The sequence below is a fragment of the Denticeps clupeoides genome, chromosome 3 (assembly GCF_900700375.1).
Source record: "Denticeps clupeoides chromosome 3, fDenClu1.1, whole genome shotgun sequence".
Classification (NCBI taxonomy): domain Eukaryota; kingdom Metazoa; phylum Chordata; class Actinopteri; order Clupeiformes; family Denticipitidae; genus Denticeps; species Denticeps clupeoides.
In genome coordinates, this window is record NC_041709.1 from 30,730,855 (window position 1) to 30,752,195 (window position 21,341).

General features: G+C 46.3%; 1 protein-coding gene across 2 annotated transcripts in view; it reads left to right on the plus strand.

Moving 5' to 3' along the window:
- sipa1l2 (signal-induced proliferation-associated 1 like 2) overlaps nucleotides 1–9,898 on the plus strand; it is a 52,075-nt gene extending 42,177 nt beyond the window's left edge. Inside the window, exons 16-22 of one of the 2 annotated variants that reach the window (XM_028971176.1) lie at nucleotides 23–76; nucleotides 602–728; nucleotides 2,777–2,996; nucleotides 4,727–4,858; nucleotides 7,449–7,569; nucleotides 8,048–8,129; nucleotides 8,212–9,898. In XM_028971176.1, the coding sequence (XP_028827009.1) occupies nucleotides 23–76; nucleotides 602–728; nucleotides 2,777–2,996; nucleotides 4,727–4,858; nucleotides 7,449–7,569; nucleotides 8,048–8,129; nucleotides 8,212–8,358 (883 nt within the window). In that variant the 3' untranslated portion in view covers nucleotides 8,359–9,898. The remainder of the gene's footprint in view (nucleotides 1–22; nucleotides 77–601; nucleotides 729–2,776; nucleotides 2,997–4,726; nucleotides 4,859–7,448; nucleotides 7,570–8,047; nucleotides 8,130–8,211) is intronic. The other variant, XM_028971177.1, reaches the window with a different exon arrangement.
- The last annotated feature ends 11,443 nt before the right edge of the window (nucleotides 9,899–21,341 follow it).

Genomic DNA, 21,341 nt, shown 5'->3' on the forward strand with positions numbered 1-21,341 from the left:
CCTGTTTTCTTCCTCGTTTTAGTCAAGCAGAAGGTTTAGTGTCTGCTCTCCTAAGGGCGCTGTTGCAGAATGCCAGGTACAACAACGGCAAGCTCCGTGTTTGGCGTGTGTGTGTGTGTGTGTGTGTGTGTGTGTGTGTGTTTCTTGTTCGCCCCAGTGTGTGTGTGCGCGCGCCCGTGTGCTTTTGTGTTTCATTACTCAAGCTGTTTCTTTGCATCCCGCCCGGTCCACCCTTCGCTCCGTCTCTGTTCCCGTTCCACCTCACTTCCCTCCACCCTGCAAGCCCCTCTTGGCTCCCGTCCGCTTGGCTTTCTGCCCGAGTCCGTCACAGTCAGAGAACACAGGATGTGGACATGACCCTCTGTCACTCACTCACTGGATGATTTCCCAGTATCTTCCTCTTCCTCCTCTCCCTTGTCAGCCTGATGTGCTCTAAAGACCCTTCAGCTCGTGAGATAGCGCTCTGGTTCACCCAGTGTGTGCAGTATGGAGTCCTAATGAGCTCCAGTGTCATCTATACTTCTGTCTAGCGAACTCTCTGTAGCTATTTATTCTGTCCTTTATGTTGAATTGTTCATATTGTTCATATTTTTTTTATTAGGAGGCAGTATTTGACAGACTCGTCAGGTGTTGGTCCTGATGGAAACATCCAGCAGCATCTCTCAAAAGAGGATTTCCTGAGGAGGCTGCTGCCTGACAGCCCCTCAGGGCCCGGGGACCGGCTTAGGGTGAGTCGGATCATTTTAAAAATGGAAGTGGAGCCTAATCATTTTCTGGTGATATTCGTATTTATGACATCCCAAAAAAATTGAAAAATCCGCGGGAACAATCGGCATTTTTTCTTTTCAGCTGCTCAGTTCAGATTGAAAAGGGCTTTTTGGATGATCTGATAGTGGCGCGAACCCCCCCCTACCAATCACCTGCCCGTGAGCCCACGTCTGCCTGTTTCTTTAGACATCTGCTGCTTCCTCTCCCATTAATCTCCTGTGTGGTGTGGTATTAGAATGCGCTCGGGTCTTCCGCCCCTTTAATTACGTGCCGCACATGCTGCACGGAGGAGGAGCACGGGGTGCCAGTCTCCTGCTAACTTGTCCTTAGCAACACTCGCATGGCTGTCAAAAGGTTAATTTAGCATTTTCATAAAAAAATGCTAGCACCAGGGCTTGCACCACGCTGGTTTGTTTGTTAGTGATAATTAGTCCGATGCGGCATTAGTGGCAGAGTGAGGGTCGTATTGGAAGGGACAGGCAGGTGTAAATGGATCCCATCCGAAAGCTGTCAGGCCGCCATGTGTGTTCCGTCTGCGAGACTGAGCTTTGGTGACTGCTAACACGATTGGAAGACTGCAGACGGTACCGATGTGTCTCTTAAAGAAGCGATGAAAGTAGAATGCAATATCAGATAATCGTGATTTAAAAGGCTCTTTTGAAGACGCCCTCCAGGCCCCCTCAGGGGACCTCAGGAGAGCGTAAAGCGTCCACTGAGGCCGCTGATTAATATTTCATGAAGGAGTTGCTATATTATTTTCCTTTCCTTTTGGGAATAAGCAGGCCCTGCTTCAACCTAAGAGAGTATAGACAATAAATGTGTCAAAATGAAAGCATTTTTAATATCTAACGTGTCAAACGTCTGGCGGAGGAGGGAAGGGAATCTGGGTGAAAAGACTGACCTTTGCTGACCTAAATCACGTAAGAATCGGACGGAAAACAGATCAGTAATCTAGTCAGTGTCAAGAACCATCTATAAAACATGGCAGAAGGATGTGTGGCTGCCAATGGTGTTAGAAATGGTAAAAATAGTGTTTGTGCTGTATTTTCATGTTGCAATAAATCAATGTACCTGTTCTCATTAAAAAACAATGACATTTGCCCAGTTCAGTATTTCTAAAACAGATTTGTCTTCAGGTTATGTGGCCGCGACGCTGTCTTCGTAGGGCTAGTCTAAGCATTGTTCCGTTACATTCTCTGGCAAGCTAGAGAGTATTTTCTGTTCGTGCAGTTGAGTAGGGTGCTCAGGGCTAGATGTCAGGATCACAAGGTTCTTCAAATCCAGCCGTCAAATCGGCCCCCTGCTCCTCCCGGGGAGGCTTCTGCTCCCTCACTGACTGTTATTTGCAGTATTCATGACTGGGGCGGGGCGGCTTGTATGCCCACTCTCCAGATAAGAGCTGCACCCTTCCCATTCCCTCCACAAAGCCCATGTTACTGGCCTGCAATTTAAGAGTGCAATCGGAACAGAACTAGAACAGCATATCACGAGGAGAGCCACCAAACTACGTAGATGTCAGGAGCATGTCCAGGATAATCAGCTGGATATGTAGCAGTCGTGTTCAAGCCGATGAGATGCTGATTTCATCTGACAGGTGATTGGCGCCCCCTCACCTCCCCTTTTGAAGTCCCACTGCCACCCCTCATGAATTAAAGATGAGAGGACCATGAGACTAATAGGTTTTACATGAAGCCCCCTGACCCCTGCAGAGCTTCTCTCTGCTATGTTCTCATATTTGCTCATCTTTGTCCTCTTCTATTTTTGAATTGTGATGTAAAAGTTTTGGTCCATTTGGTTGTATCTCTGTGTAAAACTGGGATACGTGTCCCTGGGGCCCGGGGACAATGAGGGCCCAGTTGGCTTCCAGCCTCTTACTGGCACAGCAGCTGTGCAGGTGTCACATGTTTTGAGACTTTAGCCCATTTGTTGTCGCAAAGGCAGGAATAACCTAGTTTGTCTGCCCCAGACTGTTGCATCATTGCCTTTCTCTCTCTGATTCTTTCCCCAGAATGCCGCTGTAGTCCAGTCTCCACGCCGCTCTCTTTACCGGACGCTTTCCGATGAGAGCCTCTGCAGCAGCCATCGCAAGGCCCTGTCTTTGGCCAGCTCTCGGAGCTCCATGCTGGAGCAGGCCCTGCCCAACGACATCCTGTTCAGCAGCACGGCCCCCTACCACAACACCCTGCCCCCCCGCATGACCCTGCGCCAGGCCGGCGGGCAACTCAAGAGTGAGTCTCCCAGGCTGCTGCGTAGCCTCAGAAATTCACTTCTATCCAACTCGCGTTGCGGCTTTGTTCTTCACGTTCATTTACAAAGTGAAGTGGCAGAACACCCACCCTCCCAAAGCATTCCCCATTCAGGAAATCAATCATTAAAGGAATCGTTCTGCCAATTTCAAACATGCTGCTCATTTAAATGAATGTTTAATGAACAATGACCGCTACAGCTAGTGTTGCCAGATTGGGCTGTTTTGGAGTAAAAAATTGAGAAACCCAATTCTCCTTTAGGAATGTAGCCATTAATAGTCATGGAGTCAGATGTATGGCAACCCTGGATTGACAATAAATGTGTAGCTTCTGTCTTTTTAATCAGTTCAAACTAAGCAGACAACCTGTAGCCAGACAATCATAACCATCACTGAATAAAACCAAAACTTGCAGTTAAATGGCTGGATGAAACATGGAAATTTGGGATGTCTGACAGGAATTAGAATCCGTGCAAATATCATGAATATGAAATACTTTCACTCCACTAAAAGCATTCACAAAGAATGAATTAATTAGCACCAGTTTATTACTCTGGTCTCCCTAATTTGCTGAGTCTTTGAAAATCCCCCTTTGCATCTCTGTCACCTGTTTTTCTGGAGGCTCCACTGCTGTGGGTTTTAGCTCGAGCCGTCGTGTGAGCCTGCTTTACATGCGGTTAACACCGTCGCAGGCTGCTTACACACCTACGGCACTCGCCTCATTAACACACTGCAAGACAAAAAAAGGAGAGAGGGAAAGAAAGAGCAGAGACGAGGGTCTTCATCCATTATTCAAATCACCTTCGGCTCGAGGAAACCAGATGAGCGAAGGAGAGCGAATGAAAGCCGCCGCGAAAGATGAGAGGAGGAGAAAGTTCGCTTGACTCCGCTGTCTCTGTGTCTCCGTGTCCCCCGAGCTGCGGGGATGCGTAATGTCGGCTACAGGCCGGGCTTTTGTCTAATCGCCCCACTACCACGGCGACCCACCCAGAGGCGAAGGTGCCCGAGAGCCCTGGTGGTCTTTATGCAAATTGGGTGCACCTTCTCTTTTATATATGTACATCTCTGCTCTCGCTTTGTTTCAACCTCTCGCTCGGCGCAATCAGCTTGTGGCCTCAAGTGCAGGATAATTTTCTGCTCGTCTGCGTTTTAGTCCGAGTCCTCGGTCAATCAGTGCGGCGCAGCCAGACGCCCTGGTCGACGCGCCCGCCTTCGCTGCCCTTTCCCTGCCATTCGGCGGATAATTATTCAGCAAAATGAGCCGTTGTGCAGTGAGTGCTGCTGTTTAATGGGAGGAGTAAATGTTCCTTTCATTAGTGCCTCTCTCGGAGAGACCATGATTGATATCTGGATTTTAATCGGGATCATTTTAATGTCTGTATGGTCTAGAGCACAGCTGTATTAAATGATGAACGAAGATGCATACGGCCATTAAAATATAAAATAGTTTTAAAGCCTACGTAAACGTACCTACATTATTCTCTTTTATTACTTTGAAACACACAGCAGCTCTTGAGCCAAATTAGAAAGTAAAAACTTGTCTAGGCACAGTCTTCCGCAGGGACATGTCTCGAGATGAAAGAAGAAGATGAGAACTGACGCTGTGGGGGAGGATGGGGGACTACAGAATTGTCGTGGTCGGGACGGAGGACAGGACGGCTGTTTGTGAATTTGTGTCTTGCCAGCGACTCACCCCGGCACCTGTCTGTGCAGGTGATCTCTGGTTCTCTGACGGCTCGCTGGTGGACAAGGCCAAACTGGGCGAGCCCGGGCTCATGCCCCTCCCTGACACGTCCTCCGACCTGGACTGGTCCCATCTGGTCGATGCCGCCCGGGCTTTTGAAGGTAACGGTACTTTTCATGCTTCCGACCTTTGCAGCTGAGCCTTCCTAATCTGTAGCCATGGCTGCGTACAGACTTCTAGTCCGAGCTTCACCTCATGCGACGAAGCAAATGACCCCTAATTAGACCTCGGAGTTTCTAATCACTCAACATCCCTGGCTGTGAATGCACAAATGCTGACTGAAAAGGTGCAGCGGTGCAACCTTGCCCACAGCTATATAAAACCACAGCTGAGGATGCACATTTCTGCTGAAGAACATAATTGGTCACACAGTAGTTTTTGGTTGTGTAGCTACTCAAGGGAACTTGCATACTCAGTCACCTGACTACAACAATGGCGCTTGGACAATGATTTTTATTTTTTTTGCTTTCGGCTCCAAATGGTCTTAAATTTGAAAAAGTATCACTCAGCCCTCCGAAACTACCTCTATCTGATGTCCGACCAACAAACAGCCAAGGCAACATTTGGCCTGCGTAATACTGACATTGTTGGGTGAATGGCCTCAATGGCATTCAGGAAAGCCGTAAACTAATGGCCATACATTGTGGCATCCCTAACGTAAATATATCACATATGGCCTTTACATTTATTGCTCTCCCCCCTGTCGGTACGTCCTAAATCAGTCCTGGTGTGAATGCATCAAAGTGGCGAAAAGCCACCTGAACCATAAACTGCTCTTAGCACCATTGTCCCTGTGGCCCTCAGAGTGGTGTGGAGTGATGTCCTCCTATTGTACGTCACTGTCCCCGTTAGGCTTTTCCACTCTCGCACACACACCTTGACCTTGTACACGCGCGCTTGTCCTTTGTCACTGAAGTCCTCGTAACGTCGCCACGGCGAAGTGGCGGCCGCTCCAGCCCTCTCCTCCCCGTCCGCCACTTCACGTTGTCCTCCGCAAGTCCATTGTTCCTCAAGGTGTTAATTAAGAGGAGCTGGGTTTATTTTGAGCTCGCAGAGATGAAGCCATTATCGCAGAGCACGCCCAGCCAGGAGCCACAGAGGGGAAGTGACTCAAGCCAGCGTTTCGCGTTAATTACACATTTCTGGCTTGGCTGCTTCTGTTTAGGGCAATTATGGCTGCCCGGCACCTTTGACCGGGATCTCAGCGGAAGGAGGGGGGCCGCGATTTTTCCTGGGAAAGTCGGTGCCTTTGGCCTGGAACCTTTTCTACCCAAGCAACAAATGAACTTTGGCCACTGAGGCTTGAGTAAAGCGTGTTAGTGAGTTGAAACTCTGCTTTTATTCGCGGCCTAGTTAGCAGTCATGAGCGCAGTCATGACTCTCGATTAGCGCACCTTTATAGACGAGCCGTTCGTGTGGCTGGTATTGGTTTTTTAAAGCACCTTCTGCCGAGCTGCGGTAACGAGCCTCTGCTTTCCAACTCGGATAATTGCCTCCTGGAGCCTGACTTCTATTCCAGATGATTGTGTTAATGACAAAGGGCCCGAGGTGTTAGAATAGGTGTCTTCTCCTTTATTAAATACACTTGGGACTAGGGCTGGGTGATGGAGCCTAATGTGTGAAATGATCCTTTATCTCTATTTGTATGACACACTTGTTCACAATCATTTCATTCTGTAAATTGTATTTCTATATCAAGACCCAATATATTGAATCAAATCTCTGCTACAGATTTTTATGAGAACTTTGTTTCATACTTTGACTATATGTAAAAAAAAAAGGTAAATTACATTTCATCAGTGTATTGACTGGCCTGTGTACCTCTGAGGAACCCTCGCATTGTGTCAGGGCAGAGAGAAAGAAAAAGGCTGCACTGCACTTGACCCGAGTGCTGAGCCTCAGGCCGCGGCGCTTCTGCATTCAGCGGATGAACTGTGTGAGCGATGTCCTCCGCTCCGTCCCTGAGCTTTTCCGCTCCTCTGCCCTGTAAAGTGCTCCTTTAGCGCCCTTATTGGAGGGTAATGGTTCTCTTTAGCGTGCTTTTCCTCGACGGGAGGTGTAGCTGTCGCCGCTTTGCACCGTGCAACTGCCGTCCTGCTCACATTATTAACCTTTAATGCACACGTGACCTCCCCCAGTGGAAGAGGGAGAGGGACAGAGTGATAACGTTGCGGCCTTAATTGGTGCCAAAATGGGGGTACAGCTCCTTAATGAGCCTCCATTACTGAGCATGGACTGTCTTGTCCCTTCCGCCCCGCCTGTGTGGTGGGGGGGACTGGTTGTCTAGCGTTTTTTTTTGTGTAAGGAGGATCATTTAGCGAGAGCAGTGCTTCGCTGATTCTTGGGATTGATATCATTTTTTCGAACTGGGGTGAGCGATGCCAAAAGACACGGTCTCTAGGTGAACGTCGCATTTGTCACCAGGTTTTATGACACTAACAAATCAGTTTTACTGCTTCCTCCTCCTCCTGTGTGATGACTGTGACTCACCGCTCATTGTGCTTAACGCTGACAGCACTTTTAAATTATATGCTGTAGAAGTCTGGACTGGGATGATTCAGCCCCCCCCCCCTTCTGCTGCTGCATGTTCATGTTTCTCATAAATGCCACATTAAACGGGTCGTTTTTATGTACTTTTTGTTTTGTGTGTTCATATTCTGCCAAAGTTCTCTTGTAATTTGATGTTTGCAGTCCAGAGTGTGGCCTCGCTGTGCTCTCTGACTGAAGCCGAGCAGAACAAGCAGGGCCTGGACCCCGCCCAGGAGCTGAGGCACCGCGTGGTGATGGGGGAGGATGGAGCCCTGGAGGCGGGGTGAGTCGAGGGCGGAGCAATGCTGTGGAGATCGGCTTGTTTCTAGAGGCTCTGAAGGCCCAGACGTGTTGCAGAGTCTTAATTGTGATGCAAAATATCATGAGCTGTCTGTACAAAGCTAATAATTCTCAAGCAGAAAACCTCTATCAATAATTGCTAAATGTTTGATGTTTTTGGTTTTTGCCACAATTTAAAACCTTTCCCAGTTTGACATTTTGACACTTCTATAGTGAAACCGTATAATTTTCTGTAGTTTTGAATGGTATGTCTGAATAATGGAGGAGCCTGCGCGTTTCCATTATAAATCCCTCCCAGGCGACTCTCTCATTAACATATCTGCCGCTCCTGCCAAGCTGAATTTGTTTATCACCAGAGTGCATTGCATCTTGGGTATAATTTATATTCACGGTTGGAAAAAAATAAACGATTGGATGAGTAAAGTCAATTATATGTCCTCTTTCCCGCTCTCTACCCACAGGGAAGGTTCTCCCACCCTGCTCACCGGAAAAGTCAATCAGCTGGAGGTGATTCTCAGGCAGCTTCAGTATGACCTCAGAAAGGTGAGGTTCTCTGGTCGGATATTAAAAGTCCGTGTTTCCTGAGACTAACGCACTGGAAACCGGTTTTCTTTTCGCTCTCCAGGAGCAAGAGGATAAGGCCATGCTGCAGGAGCAGGTACTGCACCTGAGGCAGGACAACCTGAGGCTCCACAAGGAAAGCCAGACTGCCGCCGCCCAGCTCCGGAGGTTCACCGAATGGTTCCTCAGCTCCATAGACAAGAAGCCCTGAAGGGGGAAAAAAAAAACGGAGCGGAAACTTAACACGGCAAAACGATTCAAATCATCCACCCCTCCCCTTTGACCTTTAGCACATACTGGAACAGCGTAGCTGCAGAGCCCCAACTCTGCGAGCCTTAGCGGCCATGTTGACACACGCTAACACTAACATGCTAATGGCGACTGTTTGCGGTGGACGTTGGATTTGAGGGCAGTGTTATGTCGGGAAAGCGGGGAAGAAGGAAGAGAAGTAAAGGGATCAATACGAGAGCGCGTGTCTGCCGGTGAGGGGCGCTTTCAGGTGGTCTTTGCTTGAACCGGGTGGCACCTTGTGAACTCTAACATGAATGTAGTCGTATGTACCGTGCCGAGGTGTGTATTTAGGTCTTTGGTATTTTAAAGAGGCGTGCTCTCCCTCGCCGTAACGCTAATCTACCGGATCCCTGGCTTTACGGCTTTTCTTCCCGTGTTGCGTGGAGAGGCCGCCGGGTCCTCCTTGTCTGTTTAACACATTCTTTGGATGTACGTGTACTGTAAATCTCTCCCTTTGTAATTAGTTTTATTTTTTTTTGTACAGTGAGATGTAATCTGTTGTCCTAGCAGCAGTATGTATGGTGAGTTTATAGTCAAAAACTGTTCTCTGTAGCACTGACTGTTGTAATTTGGTATATTTGATCTGCAAAATGAGTGTCTAAAAAAAAAAAAAAAAAAATTAATGAACGTTATATAAACGTTATACATGGTATTTGGGTTGGACATGGCCCTTGCGATAGGTTATTATTATTCTTTATTATGACCCCCCCCATTAGTTCACTTGACAGTTCCTGTGGCAAATCTCACACCTGCCACCAAGTGTTACACCACGATTCACACCGTTTCGAAACCCAGGCGTTCAGAATGTTGAGTCACTCATGTCGCATGACACAGACGGTGTTCGGCACGAGGAGCTGATATGACACTGACACCCCAACGGCTGGTGGCGGGCGAGCGCTCCCCGCAACCGTGTCAAAGGGGTCATGTCAACCGGCGCGGTACAAAACCGCTTGCCTCATCTCGTCAGTGCTAACGTGAGAGGATGGCTGCCCTGTTTCCAGTGACGTCCCGAAACACACACCCTCACACCCCCCTGCTGCCTCCAGCTTTTCCTGTCGCACGCGTTCCCCAGCCCATGCAGTTTCACACTACGTCTCTATTTCATTTCAGTCCATCAGACGCGAAGAGGAGTGATTGTGAGCCGCTACGACCCAACGAAACGAAAAAAGGTGTCTCGTCCTCCACACTCTTATTAACCCTTATTTAACCCCCGGAAATCAAAGCTGGGTTTTCATTCTCTGTACTAAAAAGGTTTAATAGTCCTGTATTGGCAGTAACGTGTATAGATCCCTCCCTGGAAGAAAAATTATAATTATATACATTAAGAAATATTTCTGGGTACTCCCAGTGTTTGGATGCTGCTAGAGTGCAAGATTTTTTTTAATGCCTTTGCAGATGTTTTTATTTCTTTGTAAAATGGTTTTGTTTGAGATGGGACGATTAAAGATTTGCTTTTTAAAATAAATTTAGGATGTGAAAAAAATAAGTTTCATTGCGTGTGATTATTTAATGGAGTTCTGCGTAAATCTTGCTGCAACTTTCTGGTTCAGACATTCATTATGTAACGCCCATGGCCTGGGGGTGTTCATTTGGCAGGTGAACATGCAGGTTGTTCAAGTTTTTTCCCCCCACTGTACCCTCAAAAACACTGAGCTAAGAAATCCCCTGATAAACGAGAATTTAGTCCTATTTTTATTTACGTTATTTGTCTGTATTTCATTCACCTTCCAGTGTTCTCTGCCGCATGCATCCTTTCATTATTGATCAGGCACTTTGCTGAGGAAATGCCAGATATGGGCACCTATGCATGAAGTAGTGCCTCAGTGACACGAAACTCCAAAACACCCCCACCCTCCTCTCGGCGAAGCCGACGTCACTCCCGAACCTTGTGCACTTTGCTCCTTGATCTTGGAAGTGTTTTGCAAGGCAAGCATTTGGCTCCGAGGTCTTTACTGTGTACCTTTTCAGCAGAAGAGCATGGGTGAGCGAGAGGGACAGAAGAAAGGGAACTGCGGAATTACCTTCTTAAGGAAATCAATAATTTATTGACTCAATGACCTCCTTTTCTTCCCCCAGACTGGTGTTATTTTTGTAAAGCCGGGAGATCTGAGCAAAGAAATCAATGTCCTCTCTTTTGTCGTATGTCAGAGGAAGGGGGAGAAGGCGAGTCTTCCTGAGTAAATCGAGACAAACAGAAGTGGGCACCTCTGGGCCTCAGGTAGCGCTGCAGGGTACAGCTGGCGACTAGACGCCACGAAGGCCTCTCATTTCCTCTGGACGCCCGTCTGACAGCAGGAACTCGCGTTCTGTCATGCTGATCATTGATGCCGACATCCCTACTCTCGGCGGCCAGTTTCTGCCCATTCCTCACATTTCCATTGTCAAGTTCAAGTGAGCTTTGTTGTCAATTCGTCTACTTGCAGTACATAGTGAAACGAAACCACTCTTGGTGCTACATGTAACATTTAAATAAATTACATACTCACTAAAAGTGCACGTGTGCGACCTTGACAAACCGGCCCGCACCATAGTCACCCTCAAGCAGCACCTGCACTCGCTGATGTGAGCATTAATATAGTCATGAGTTAATTAAAAAAGTTACAAACGAGCCGTTAGTAGACGTCTTTGCGTGTCAACACCCTCCTTTGCCTGTTTGTCTACAATTTTTTTTCCTGCTTCACCCGAACCCTGGCGTTATGAAAGAGAGCTGTTGCTACTACACAAGAGATAAGGTTCTGACATTGCATTAATGTCTTCGTCTCAGCTGTCAAGCCCCTGTCACCCACATCACAAATGCAAGGGCATTTGACTGACAGCGAATTTATTCGTCGAAACAGGAGCTGGAATTCCCCTTGACGGCCGAATTTCTCCATCGGGCCTGACGCCAGCATTTACACAGTAATAACAGCAGAGGTGGGGGGGGGGGAGGCTCCAGCCTCTTCACCACTTCACTCTTGACGGCACATGCAGAGCTGTGGCTGCTAAATGATAGAGCTGGACAGCAGCAGAAGCCCACTCATCTGCCTGCAAGGTGCTGGCCCATATGGCCGCCATCCGTGCATCGCCGCATGATTTTCACAGAGATGACAGACCCCAGTCGATGCGGGGGCAGATTTAGGGGTTTATCAAGCAATGCCACAGACCAGGTTTGCTGTGTCAATCAAGAGCAGCGATTACAGGCTTTTCCAGCCACGCCCAGCTGTATTCTGGCAATGAACACCATCATGCGGGCGTGGATTGACACTGGAAGCCTTTGTGTGTTTGGTTCCTGTAATCATAAATGAAGGCAAGCTTATGACTAAGCCTTCTCATGAGACCTTGTGACTGCATCCTCTGCTTTGCTCAGCATCTGGACTCTTTCCCACACTGACAGCTGTGTCTGCCAGTGGAGTCAGCAATCTATGATGTGTCTTTCATTGTCTGCCTATATGCTGAACTGACAGTCTGAAAATACAGAAAGGCCATGTCTTTTGCAGAAAAGCAGAAAAGTGCATCAGGGAACCATTCACAGTCCTGTTTCAGTTTTAATTTCATTTGTAAAACTCACTTTTCATTTCTTCATAACATATTCCTACAAATGTATTTTTTAGACTTCAGGTCAAAGACATTTGCCCTCTTTTTATCTGTAATTACTACAGGACGTACACTCCCTGACAAAAGTCTTGTGAACAAATTGGCCTGAAGTGCTGCTGAAATATATTTCTGATCAAGAATGGCTCATTTTATTCCCAACAGCTTTTGTAATAATGTCTCAGTACAAAAAAAAAATGTCAAAAAGTATTCTAATATTCAAAGCTTGGTAAAGCCCATGGAGTCAATTTTTGCAAAGACATAAGAGTTGTCGCCTTGTCATATGAGCTGTGACTAATAATGGATCAATTAGGTCTCAGGGGTATAAAAAGAAGCCCAGTACACTAGACCTTCACATCAACTGCAACTAGACCTCTGCAAACATGCCTAACATTCACCTTGAGACTAAAGTGTCGATTATCAAGAGGCTGGAGACTAGATCCACTGCTGATGTGGCAGATACCTTCAGTGTGTCTCAGCGTCAAGTACAGAGGATAAAAAAAAGATTTGAAGAGACTGGAGACGTATTTGACAAGCCCAGGTCAGGCAGACCCTGAAAGACAACTGATCGAGAGGACCGTTAGTTGGCTCGAAAATCTAAGGCCAGCCCATTTTCCACTGGAGAAGAGCTCCACGAGACCTGGTCACCTGAAGTCCCTGTGTCAACCAGAACAGTTTTTTCGATTCTGTCTCGAAACGGCTTCCATGGTGGAATCAGTGCCCAGAAGCCAGCACTAAACATAAGACAATGGAAAAACCGTGTGCCAAGGCCCACAACCTGCTAAAAGGATGGATGCTGGAAAACTGGATTTTTCAGATGAATCTTCTGTTGAATTACACCACAGTCACTGCACATATTGCAGAAGATCAAGATGCTCCAGGATTGGCCAGCCCAGTCACCAGACATGAACATCATTGAGCATGTGTGGGGTAGGATGAAAGGGGAAGCAGGGAAGACAAAACCAAAGAATATTGATGAACTCTGGGAGGCATGCAAGACTGCTTTCTTTGCTATTTTCTGATTACTTAATCAATAAATTGTATGAATCCTTGCCAAACCGCATGGATGCAGTCCTTCAAGCTCATGGGAGTCATACAATATATTCAATTTGGATCTCACAGCACAGTACTTAATTTGCTGACAAGTTTTTGTATTTGCAGTAAATTTGTTCAATTTCTGTATAGAAAATTTGACCTTTCTGTCTTGATTAAACGATTAATCTTTTTTCAGTGAAACTCATTTATTTCAATGCAGAGCTATTTCTAACACCAATTGATTAAGTCAGGTTAATAGCTTCTACAAAATAGATAAGTGACAAGACTTTTGTCAGGGACTGTAGTAGTGTTAGTGTAGTGGTAGTAGTGAGGCAGTGGTTGGCCAGGCGGGCGGCCTAGTGGGTAAGGAAGCGGCCCCGTAATCAGAAGATTCTCAGTTTGAGTCCAGAACCGTCAAGGTGCCGCTGAGCAAAGCACCATCCCCACACACTGCTCCCCGGGCGCCTGTCAGGGCTGCCCACTGCTCACCAAGGGTGATGGTTAAAAGCAGAGAATGCATTTCGTTGTGTCACCATGTAGTGTGCTGTGTTTCTCGTTGACAATTACTTCACTTTCTTTTCTATTTATAATGTGTTTTTTTTTATGTAGCTCTAACTGTACTGAAAAAAGTTAACACTGGCTAAACTTGTAAATTGTAATCTGTTACTGCTGGTTTGAGTGATTTATTGCTAAAATATTAGATGTGACAGATTACTTAATTTTTTTTTTAGATTTAGCCAACGTTCACTTGTTACAGTGTATGGGTGCACTGTAGCTGTTGTTTGTTTAATGTTTTAGTCAAAAAATATTAGTTTGCTCTTTTAAACTAAGCTGTTTAATTTATACTTATGAGTAAATAGTTTTTTATTATTATTTTACTTTACTGTAATGCTACTGACAGTGTTCACTTTTTCAGTGTGACTTATGAAATCCCCCATGGTTTGCAAAAGCTGTTCCATAATATGATGTAAATTAAATTTAAATTAAAATTAGACTCAAATCAGTGAAATTGTTTATGTCTTCAGTTTTTTTCCCTGAGGTTGACATGTCACTCAAACAAAAACTGTCATTAAAATTGCTTTCTACCTTGCATCTTGTACACATGCAGCCAATAAAGCCTTCATCCTTCCCAGAAGCTCAGTGTTTGCTGTGCCTATAGAGCGCTGTAGGCTAATGAATGTAGGATTACTGCCTAAGGAATCATTTTAAATAACAGTACAAACTCTTGACGCAGGTTTTGCTTTCTTGTCTCTTCAGTGCCCGTGTCATGTAATGAGAGTAGTTTCTATTGAACCAGTGTTAGTAGATACTTCTGCAAGGCTCAGGTCTTTCTGGTTCAGCAAGCCCTGCAAGTATTCTGGTTTATTTGTTCAGATGACTCCATGTGGCCTGCTATCAAGCATTTTAAATGTTTATTGCCTGGGTGAACTGGTATGCAGGTTGGGACAGACAGAGGGCTAAAAATCTAACTTCGCTGAATTCTGAAGATGTCTTTATTGACATGGTAGATGCAGATCCTTTTTTTTTTACCAAAATCCATATGTTAGCATTAATCAGTCTCTAATAAACCTGTTCAGGCATTGGATGTGAACATATACACTGACCTTGGGAAGCCTTGAGATTAAGAGACTAGCCTTCTGTTTCCTTTGACGTAAAAAAAAAAAATGACACCATGAAAAAGTCATTAAGCGGAAGATGGGCTAAACAGTACATCATTTAGTTAATCTTATGAAGAATTTATTAATAACATGGCAATTTATTTCTGCAGATAATTAATGAGCCGCCCATATCACACACACATCTGTTTAATGATGCCGGGAGTAAAACTGTGGGCTAAATAGCCTCACATGTGAAATGAAAAGTATGAAATCTAGAAGACTTTTACAGGTACTGGCTTTTACAGGGTCTGAGAAATACATACATTATGAACTCCAATAAAATGTCTGTTTGTTTAAATGATGAGGAAGGTAAAACTGGGTAAACAGGTCAAAGTCATGAGAAATAATTATGCTGTATTTTATTCATGCGTAGGTACACCGCTTCATATTGTTCAAATCTCCATGGCTTCATCAATCCTTGAAAAAAACAATAGTTTCAACATTCGAATAGCTTTTAGAACAGATTCTACCCTGTTAAGGTGGGTGCTGCTGGTGTTCCAGTATTGTTACTGTTTTGGTGAATGCAGGGATGGGATGGGGATAGTTTTTGGGGATGAGGTGCTGAGGGATTTGATATATTCTGGGACAGATGGGGACGAGAATTGAAATCATCCCTGTGCAAAGACCTCATCAAAAGCCAATCACATTTCTATAGTCTAGTCTAGAGCCCCATTGGTTTTCCAAAAGAAACCATTAAAACATGGAAACATGTTTGCCATGTCTGCTACCGCTGGTCCAGTGCCCATGGTGACCCAGGAACATGGCTATTACTGACAAAACGATAGTTATGTCTATCATTGACTTTTTCTCTCTCTACATTTGGCCGCAAAGCATATATTGAATGCTGAAGGTTTTTAAGAAGCAAAGTTCTTCCCTACTGTTTTCCGGATTTTACAAGCGTAAAAGTCCTTGTTTTTAATTAAGCGATTTCTGAATGAGCGACGAGGCAGAGTGGGCCGGGGGGGGGGTCAGTCTGTGGTTGAATATGTGGACCCGTTATTGGTGGCCTTCCAGTCTGGGAGCATTGCCTTGGCTTTGCTCTGGGTTGCCATGGAGGTTATATTTAACGGCGATCTTCCTCTCTTGTTCTCGGCCTCTTCATCGTGCCTGTGACATTCCGACCGCCCCATGGGATACCGGATTTAATTGCATCCTTTTGGGGCACAGCTCTCCCGTATTCGGCTTTGTGCCATTGTCGCAAGCGGGGAGAACGGCGGTACGGTGCATTTATTTATTTTGTTCTCTCTTGGGAGAGTACATGGAGCCAAATGTGTGTGCAGTGTGTGTGTGTGTGTGTGTGTGTGTAAGAACAAGGTACTGAAAGGGCATCCCTTTGGAAAATATCTTTTGTTTTTTTTGGTGAGTTCTTACTTCCAACCGACCGTGGAAAGTGTGGAAGCCGCTGCTGTGATCTCAGCACCGCAGGTCATTTGCATGAAAGGGAATTTGCATATGCAAACGTACTGTACTGTTTGACTTTGAGAACCTGAGGCAACGGTAAAGGCCAGGGGGAAGGGCACGGGGGTGTGTTTGCTTTTGTTTCCATGGCGACAGTTGCGTCTCCTTTGCCGTCTTATTTTCCTCACACGGTTTCTCGTTTCTCGATTTATTATGTCAGGTGAAAAAAAGCCGATGGCCTGACGGGGAATCTGGGAAATGGAAACGCGATGAGGGAGAATGCCAAACTCAAGATGTTCACAAGCAAGGAGGGGCAGTCAGTAAAAGCTCTTCGATGTCCAGCATGGAGAGGAGAGTGACGAGGCTGCCTATTGCAGTCAACCAATTTCTGTTGTGCGTATTAAAATCTATACTGGATGTGGGGCGCCAACAGCCATGTCCTCCCGATGCTGAATTCAAGCTGCCACTGCTGTGGTCTGATTGGTCCGTCCGTTTGTACGCTGAATCTACTGACCTCTGACCCTGGTGTTCCTGACAGTAGGGTGTCGGTCTGCTGGGTGGCTGTTCTTTTTCCATGGCTGGCGGTGTGTGTGTGTGTGTCTGTGTGTGAGGCTGACAGGGGTTAACACAGTAGCTGCGTGCTGACGCCCCACAGGAAGTGGAGAGTCGAATGTGTCTGAAGCAGGGAGGAAGTGTGATGGTGAGAACACAGAAGATGGCTTCTGCGAATTTCACCATACAGTACAAATTCACATATGTAATTGCCTTCAGCAGCTCAGCTCGGTGTGTGTGTTGCACCCGAATATTAAAGACCTCAATACCTCAAAGCTTTGTGGGGAAAAACCCTGCTGCATTGTGTTTATAAATCTAGAGAATATATGTGTGTGCATACCATTTGCATTGCTTTTTTACGTGTGTGTGTGTGTGTGTGTGTGTGTGTGTGTGTGTGTGTGTGTATGTGCTGGGGATGCAGCTGAGGTCCAGTGTGCTGACCTGATAATGTCTAACTTTACATAATCATTTACATATTCACATCTTCATCTTCCGTTATATATCAACTTTTAAAATATGATACACGTTACAGCATTACATTCTGAGGAGAGTTTGTGTGTGTGTGTGTGTGTGTGTGTGTGTGTGTGTAACTGTTTCACTAAGCATATACTTGTCTATTTTACAAACACAAGGAGAACACACATGACTCCCATATTTTACACACTGCAAATGATCTTATAAACAGATTTGGTTCTATAATACTGAGCTCTGCATGGTCTAACTGGTGCTAGTAGAGTTCTTGTTATTTATCATCTCCTCTCCTCTCTTTTCTTCCCCCTTTCTCCTCTCCTCTCCTCTTTTATCCTCTCCTCTTTTCACCTCTCTCTCCTTTTCCCTTCCTCCCGCTACTCTTTTCTCTCTCTTGTTTTTCTCCTGTCCTCTCTTCTCCTCTCCTATTTTCTCCTCTCTTCTTTTCACCTCTCCTCTTTCTCCTCTCCTCTTTTACCTCTCCTCTCTTTCTCTCTCTCCTTTCTTTCTCTCTCCTCTCCTCTTTTCTCCTCTCTTCTCCTTTCCCTTTCTCCTCTCCATTTCTCTCCTCTCCTCTTCTCTCCTCTCCTCTTCTCTCCTCTCTTTCCCTTCTCCTCTCCGTTTCTCCTCTCCTCTTTTATCCTCTCCTCTTTTCACCTTTCCTCTCCTTTCCCTTCCTCTTCTCCTCTTTTCTCCTCTCCTCTCCTATTTTCTCCTCTCTTGTTTTCTCCTCTCCTTTTTCTCCTCTCCTTTCTCTTTCTCCTCTCCTTTTCTCCTCTCTTCTTTTCTCCTCTCCTTTATTCTCCTCTCCTTTCTCTTTCTCCTCTCCATTTCTCCTCTCCTATTTTATCCTCTCCTCTCCTTTCCCTTTCTCCTCTCCGTTTCTCCTCTCCTCTTTTCTCCTCTCCATTCTCTTCCTCCTCTCCGTTTCTCCTCTCCTCTCCATTTCTCCTCTCCTCTCCTCTCCATTTCCCTCTCCTCTCCGTTTCTCCTCTCCTCTTTTCTCCTCTCCATTCTCTTCTCCTCTCCTCTCCGTTTCTCCTCTCCTCTCCTCTCCGTTTCTCCTCTCCTCTCCTCTCCGTTTCTCCTCTCCTCTCCGTTTCTCCTCTCCTCTCCTCTCTGTTTCTCCTCTCCTCTTTTCTCCTCTCCATTCTCTTCCTCCTCTCCGTTTCTCCTCTCCTCTCCGTTTCTCCTCTCCGTTTCTCCTCTCCTCTCCTCTGGGACGCCGCTCTGTCCCGCTGATGGCTGCAGTAATGAGGTGAGTCATGTGCTGCTGGTGAGCCCGGCCATGACATTAATGCCTGGTGAACGCTCCCCAGGGAAAGGGCAATCTGCACAGCAGGAAAATACGACCGGAGCTCTCCCGGATATACATCCCATGGGTCAGCTACACCCCCTGCTCACCCTCCCTCCCTTGCCACGCTCTCCCCATCCAGTTCCACCCTCAGCTCCTCTAATTTGCTTTGCTTGCCTGACTTGACTGACCTCAACCGAGACCATGCGATTAATAGCACATTAATCAGAAAAAAACACTTCAGGAAATCAAATTAGTGAAGGAGGACAGTAAAAAAAAAAAGTTTTCCAAGAACGGTCCAGGTGTGAAGGAGCTGCTGAACAGGAGCGAATTTCTGATTTGTTGCTTCATTAATATTTAAATGAATATTAATTCCTTTTTAATACTAAATGCAGCCAGCATCACGCCTCTCCTTGTTTCGGAACGAGGCTGCATCTGGCCTGTCGTCGTCCTTACTGTTTCTGGACTTCGGAATAACGCTTTACATTTTACATATTTACACTGGGGTGGAATACCGATCTAGGAAACAATCACCACCGGGAATGAATCGGGATTACTGCAGCGCTGGTGTCAGGGTGAGTGACCCCCTTCTCTCCGGATCGAGGTCCACCATCACACCTCTCCCCGAGCAGCTGGAGAGATTTTTACATGACTGACTGAAGCTGAGCTCCGTCGCTTATTTGTACACACTGTCTGACATGGAGGATTAAACGAAATGACCCGATGAAGCGATTTGTGTGGTTGTTTTCCGTGTGGATTAACTTTTTCCTTTTTTTACATCCTACCCTGGTTAAACAAGTTCTAGGAAACCTCTACACAATAATAAAAAAAAAAAGTTCATATATTGCTGCTCTTTCCCAGCGCAAATGATGACAAAGATGCTTAGGCTGTCACATGTCCCTGCGGGGTAGTGAAAACATTTATGTGATTGCAAGCAAAGCCTTTCGGGGACAGTCCATTGGTCCAGGGCTGCGGCGCATTGAAGTGGATGATATTAATTAACCCGTGGATGATGTGTACTGCCGTTCATTTATTTTTTTTGTCCCTCATGAGCACACATCCTTCCATCATTGAGGATACAGCATTAACAATGAGGGGGGGTGCAGGTGATCGTTCCAGAATTTGCTGGCACGTGGGTCGGACCGGCCCGTCTGGCTCTCGACTGGCGGAGGCCCATCTGGACCTGGATTAAAGTGACCAGACTGATGATGTGATTCCTGTCCTTTGTAGCATTAAAAATTAAAATGATTCTCCTCGGCCAAACCCCGTTCCTGCCGGTACACGGCGCGCGTGTGGGATCTGGACATCCTGGATACATCACGTTTACATCACAACAACTAGATTCAAGATTCCCGACTGCAGACAGAACGCTGTGACGTGGACGACAAGACGGAAAGACGAAAAGTGGAGGTGAAAAAGGCAAGTCAGACCAGAAAAAATGGGGCAGCACACGGCGCTGCCTAAAGGCTGTGGGTTCAAACCCCGAACTGCCAATGTCCCAAGGGTCCGTCCCCACGCACTGCTCCCCGGGCGCCTGCCATGGCTGCCCACTGGTCACCAAGGGTGATGGTTAAATGCAGAGGACACATTTTGTTGTGTCACCGTGTGCTGTGCTGCAGTGTCTCACAATGATAAAAACAATCATCTTCACTATTTTAGTTATCAGTATGTAAACAGTGTAAATAAAGAAATAAATATGGAGCTCGTAAATGTTTAAAACATGAAGTAGGAGCACAGCAGGGTTGTGAGGACTGTGTTCAGGAGAAGGAGAGCAGTTGATGAACACACACACACAGACACACACACACGATTCAAACACGGCAAGCGATGCCAGGCCAGGATCATGTGATACCCAGAAAGAACAGATTAAAGGTAGACTGGGATGAAGGGCCCTCTTCGGCACGCTCCTGTCGAGCCTGAAAGCAGAGGAGCTCGCCGTTTTCCGATGCCGGCTTTTCCCCCTGAAGTAGGTCATGCGTTCTCCACGGTAGCGGCTACGGCGGAGTCTGACACACTTTCGCTGCCCACTTAGCTCCATGTCCTCCTGCTAAGTGCTGCCGAGCCCAAGCGGCACGCCCCTCGGGGACCGGTTCTGGGCGCACCTTGGTGGCCCCCAGCTCCCTGAATGGAATGCCCTCCATGCATCTCAGCACGTCGCTCCCGCCACCTTCCTTTTTGGGCTGACACCGCCTCGGCCGGCCGCCGCGTGCCGGGAAATGCCGCCCTACGTAAGTATGAAGTCTGTGTGATTTATATTTCATCAGCCGCTCCTCTTTGTTTACTTATGCACTGTAGGGCCGAGGAGTTCAGAGACGGCGGTAAAGATTTAATGGCTTCCAGCACAGATAATCATTAATGCATTCATTATGCAGCGAGCGGAAGAAAACACTCCTTTTGTCATTCGTCTTCGTTGATCTTGACAGCTTCATCGCTTCCGTTGCTGAGTTTGCCACCGTTATACACGTTAATGGTTCATCATACATGAACTGCAGCCACATTTAATTGCCTGTTACTGCATATTAGATTAAAACAGATTAAATCGTCTTTCACTGCAGTGAATTTGCTCTCTGCTAAATACACTTTGGATAACGGCTGCCTATTGTCCTGCGCAGGAGCAGAATGAAAAATGGCATAATCATGAATGAACGTGGGCTTGTCATTTCAACCGACTGTGCGGTGGTGACTATAATCAGGCTTGAAATTGGACAAGGCTTCATTGATTCTTCAAGGCTTCGTTGAACAGATCAGCGTATGGTGATGAGCCATTGTTGCCTCTATTTTGTGTTGCCTCTAGCTCAAAATGTCAATTTGCTAGTTCGCAGGACTCCCTGGCAACTTTCAGCACCTGCTTTTAAAATGTTTCAGGATAAATGTAACGTGTTTGCTGTCAATACATTTTTTATATACAGAAGTTGCCAGCATATCGTT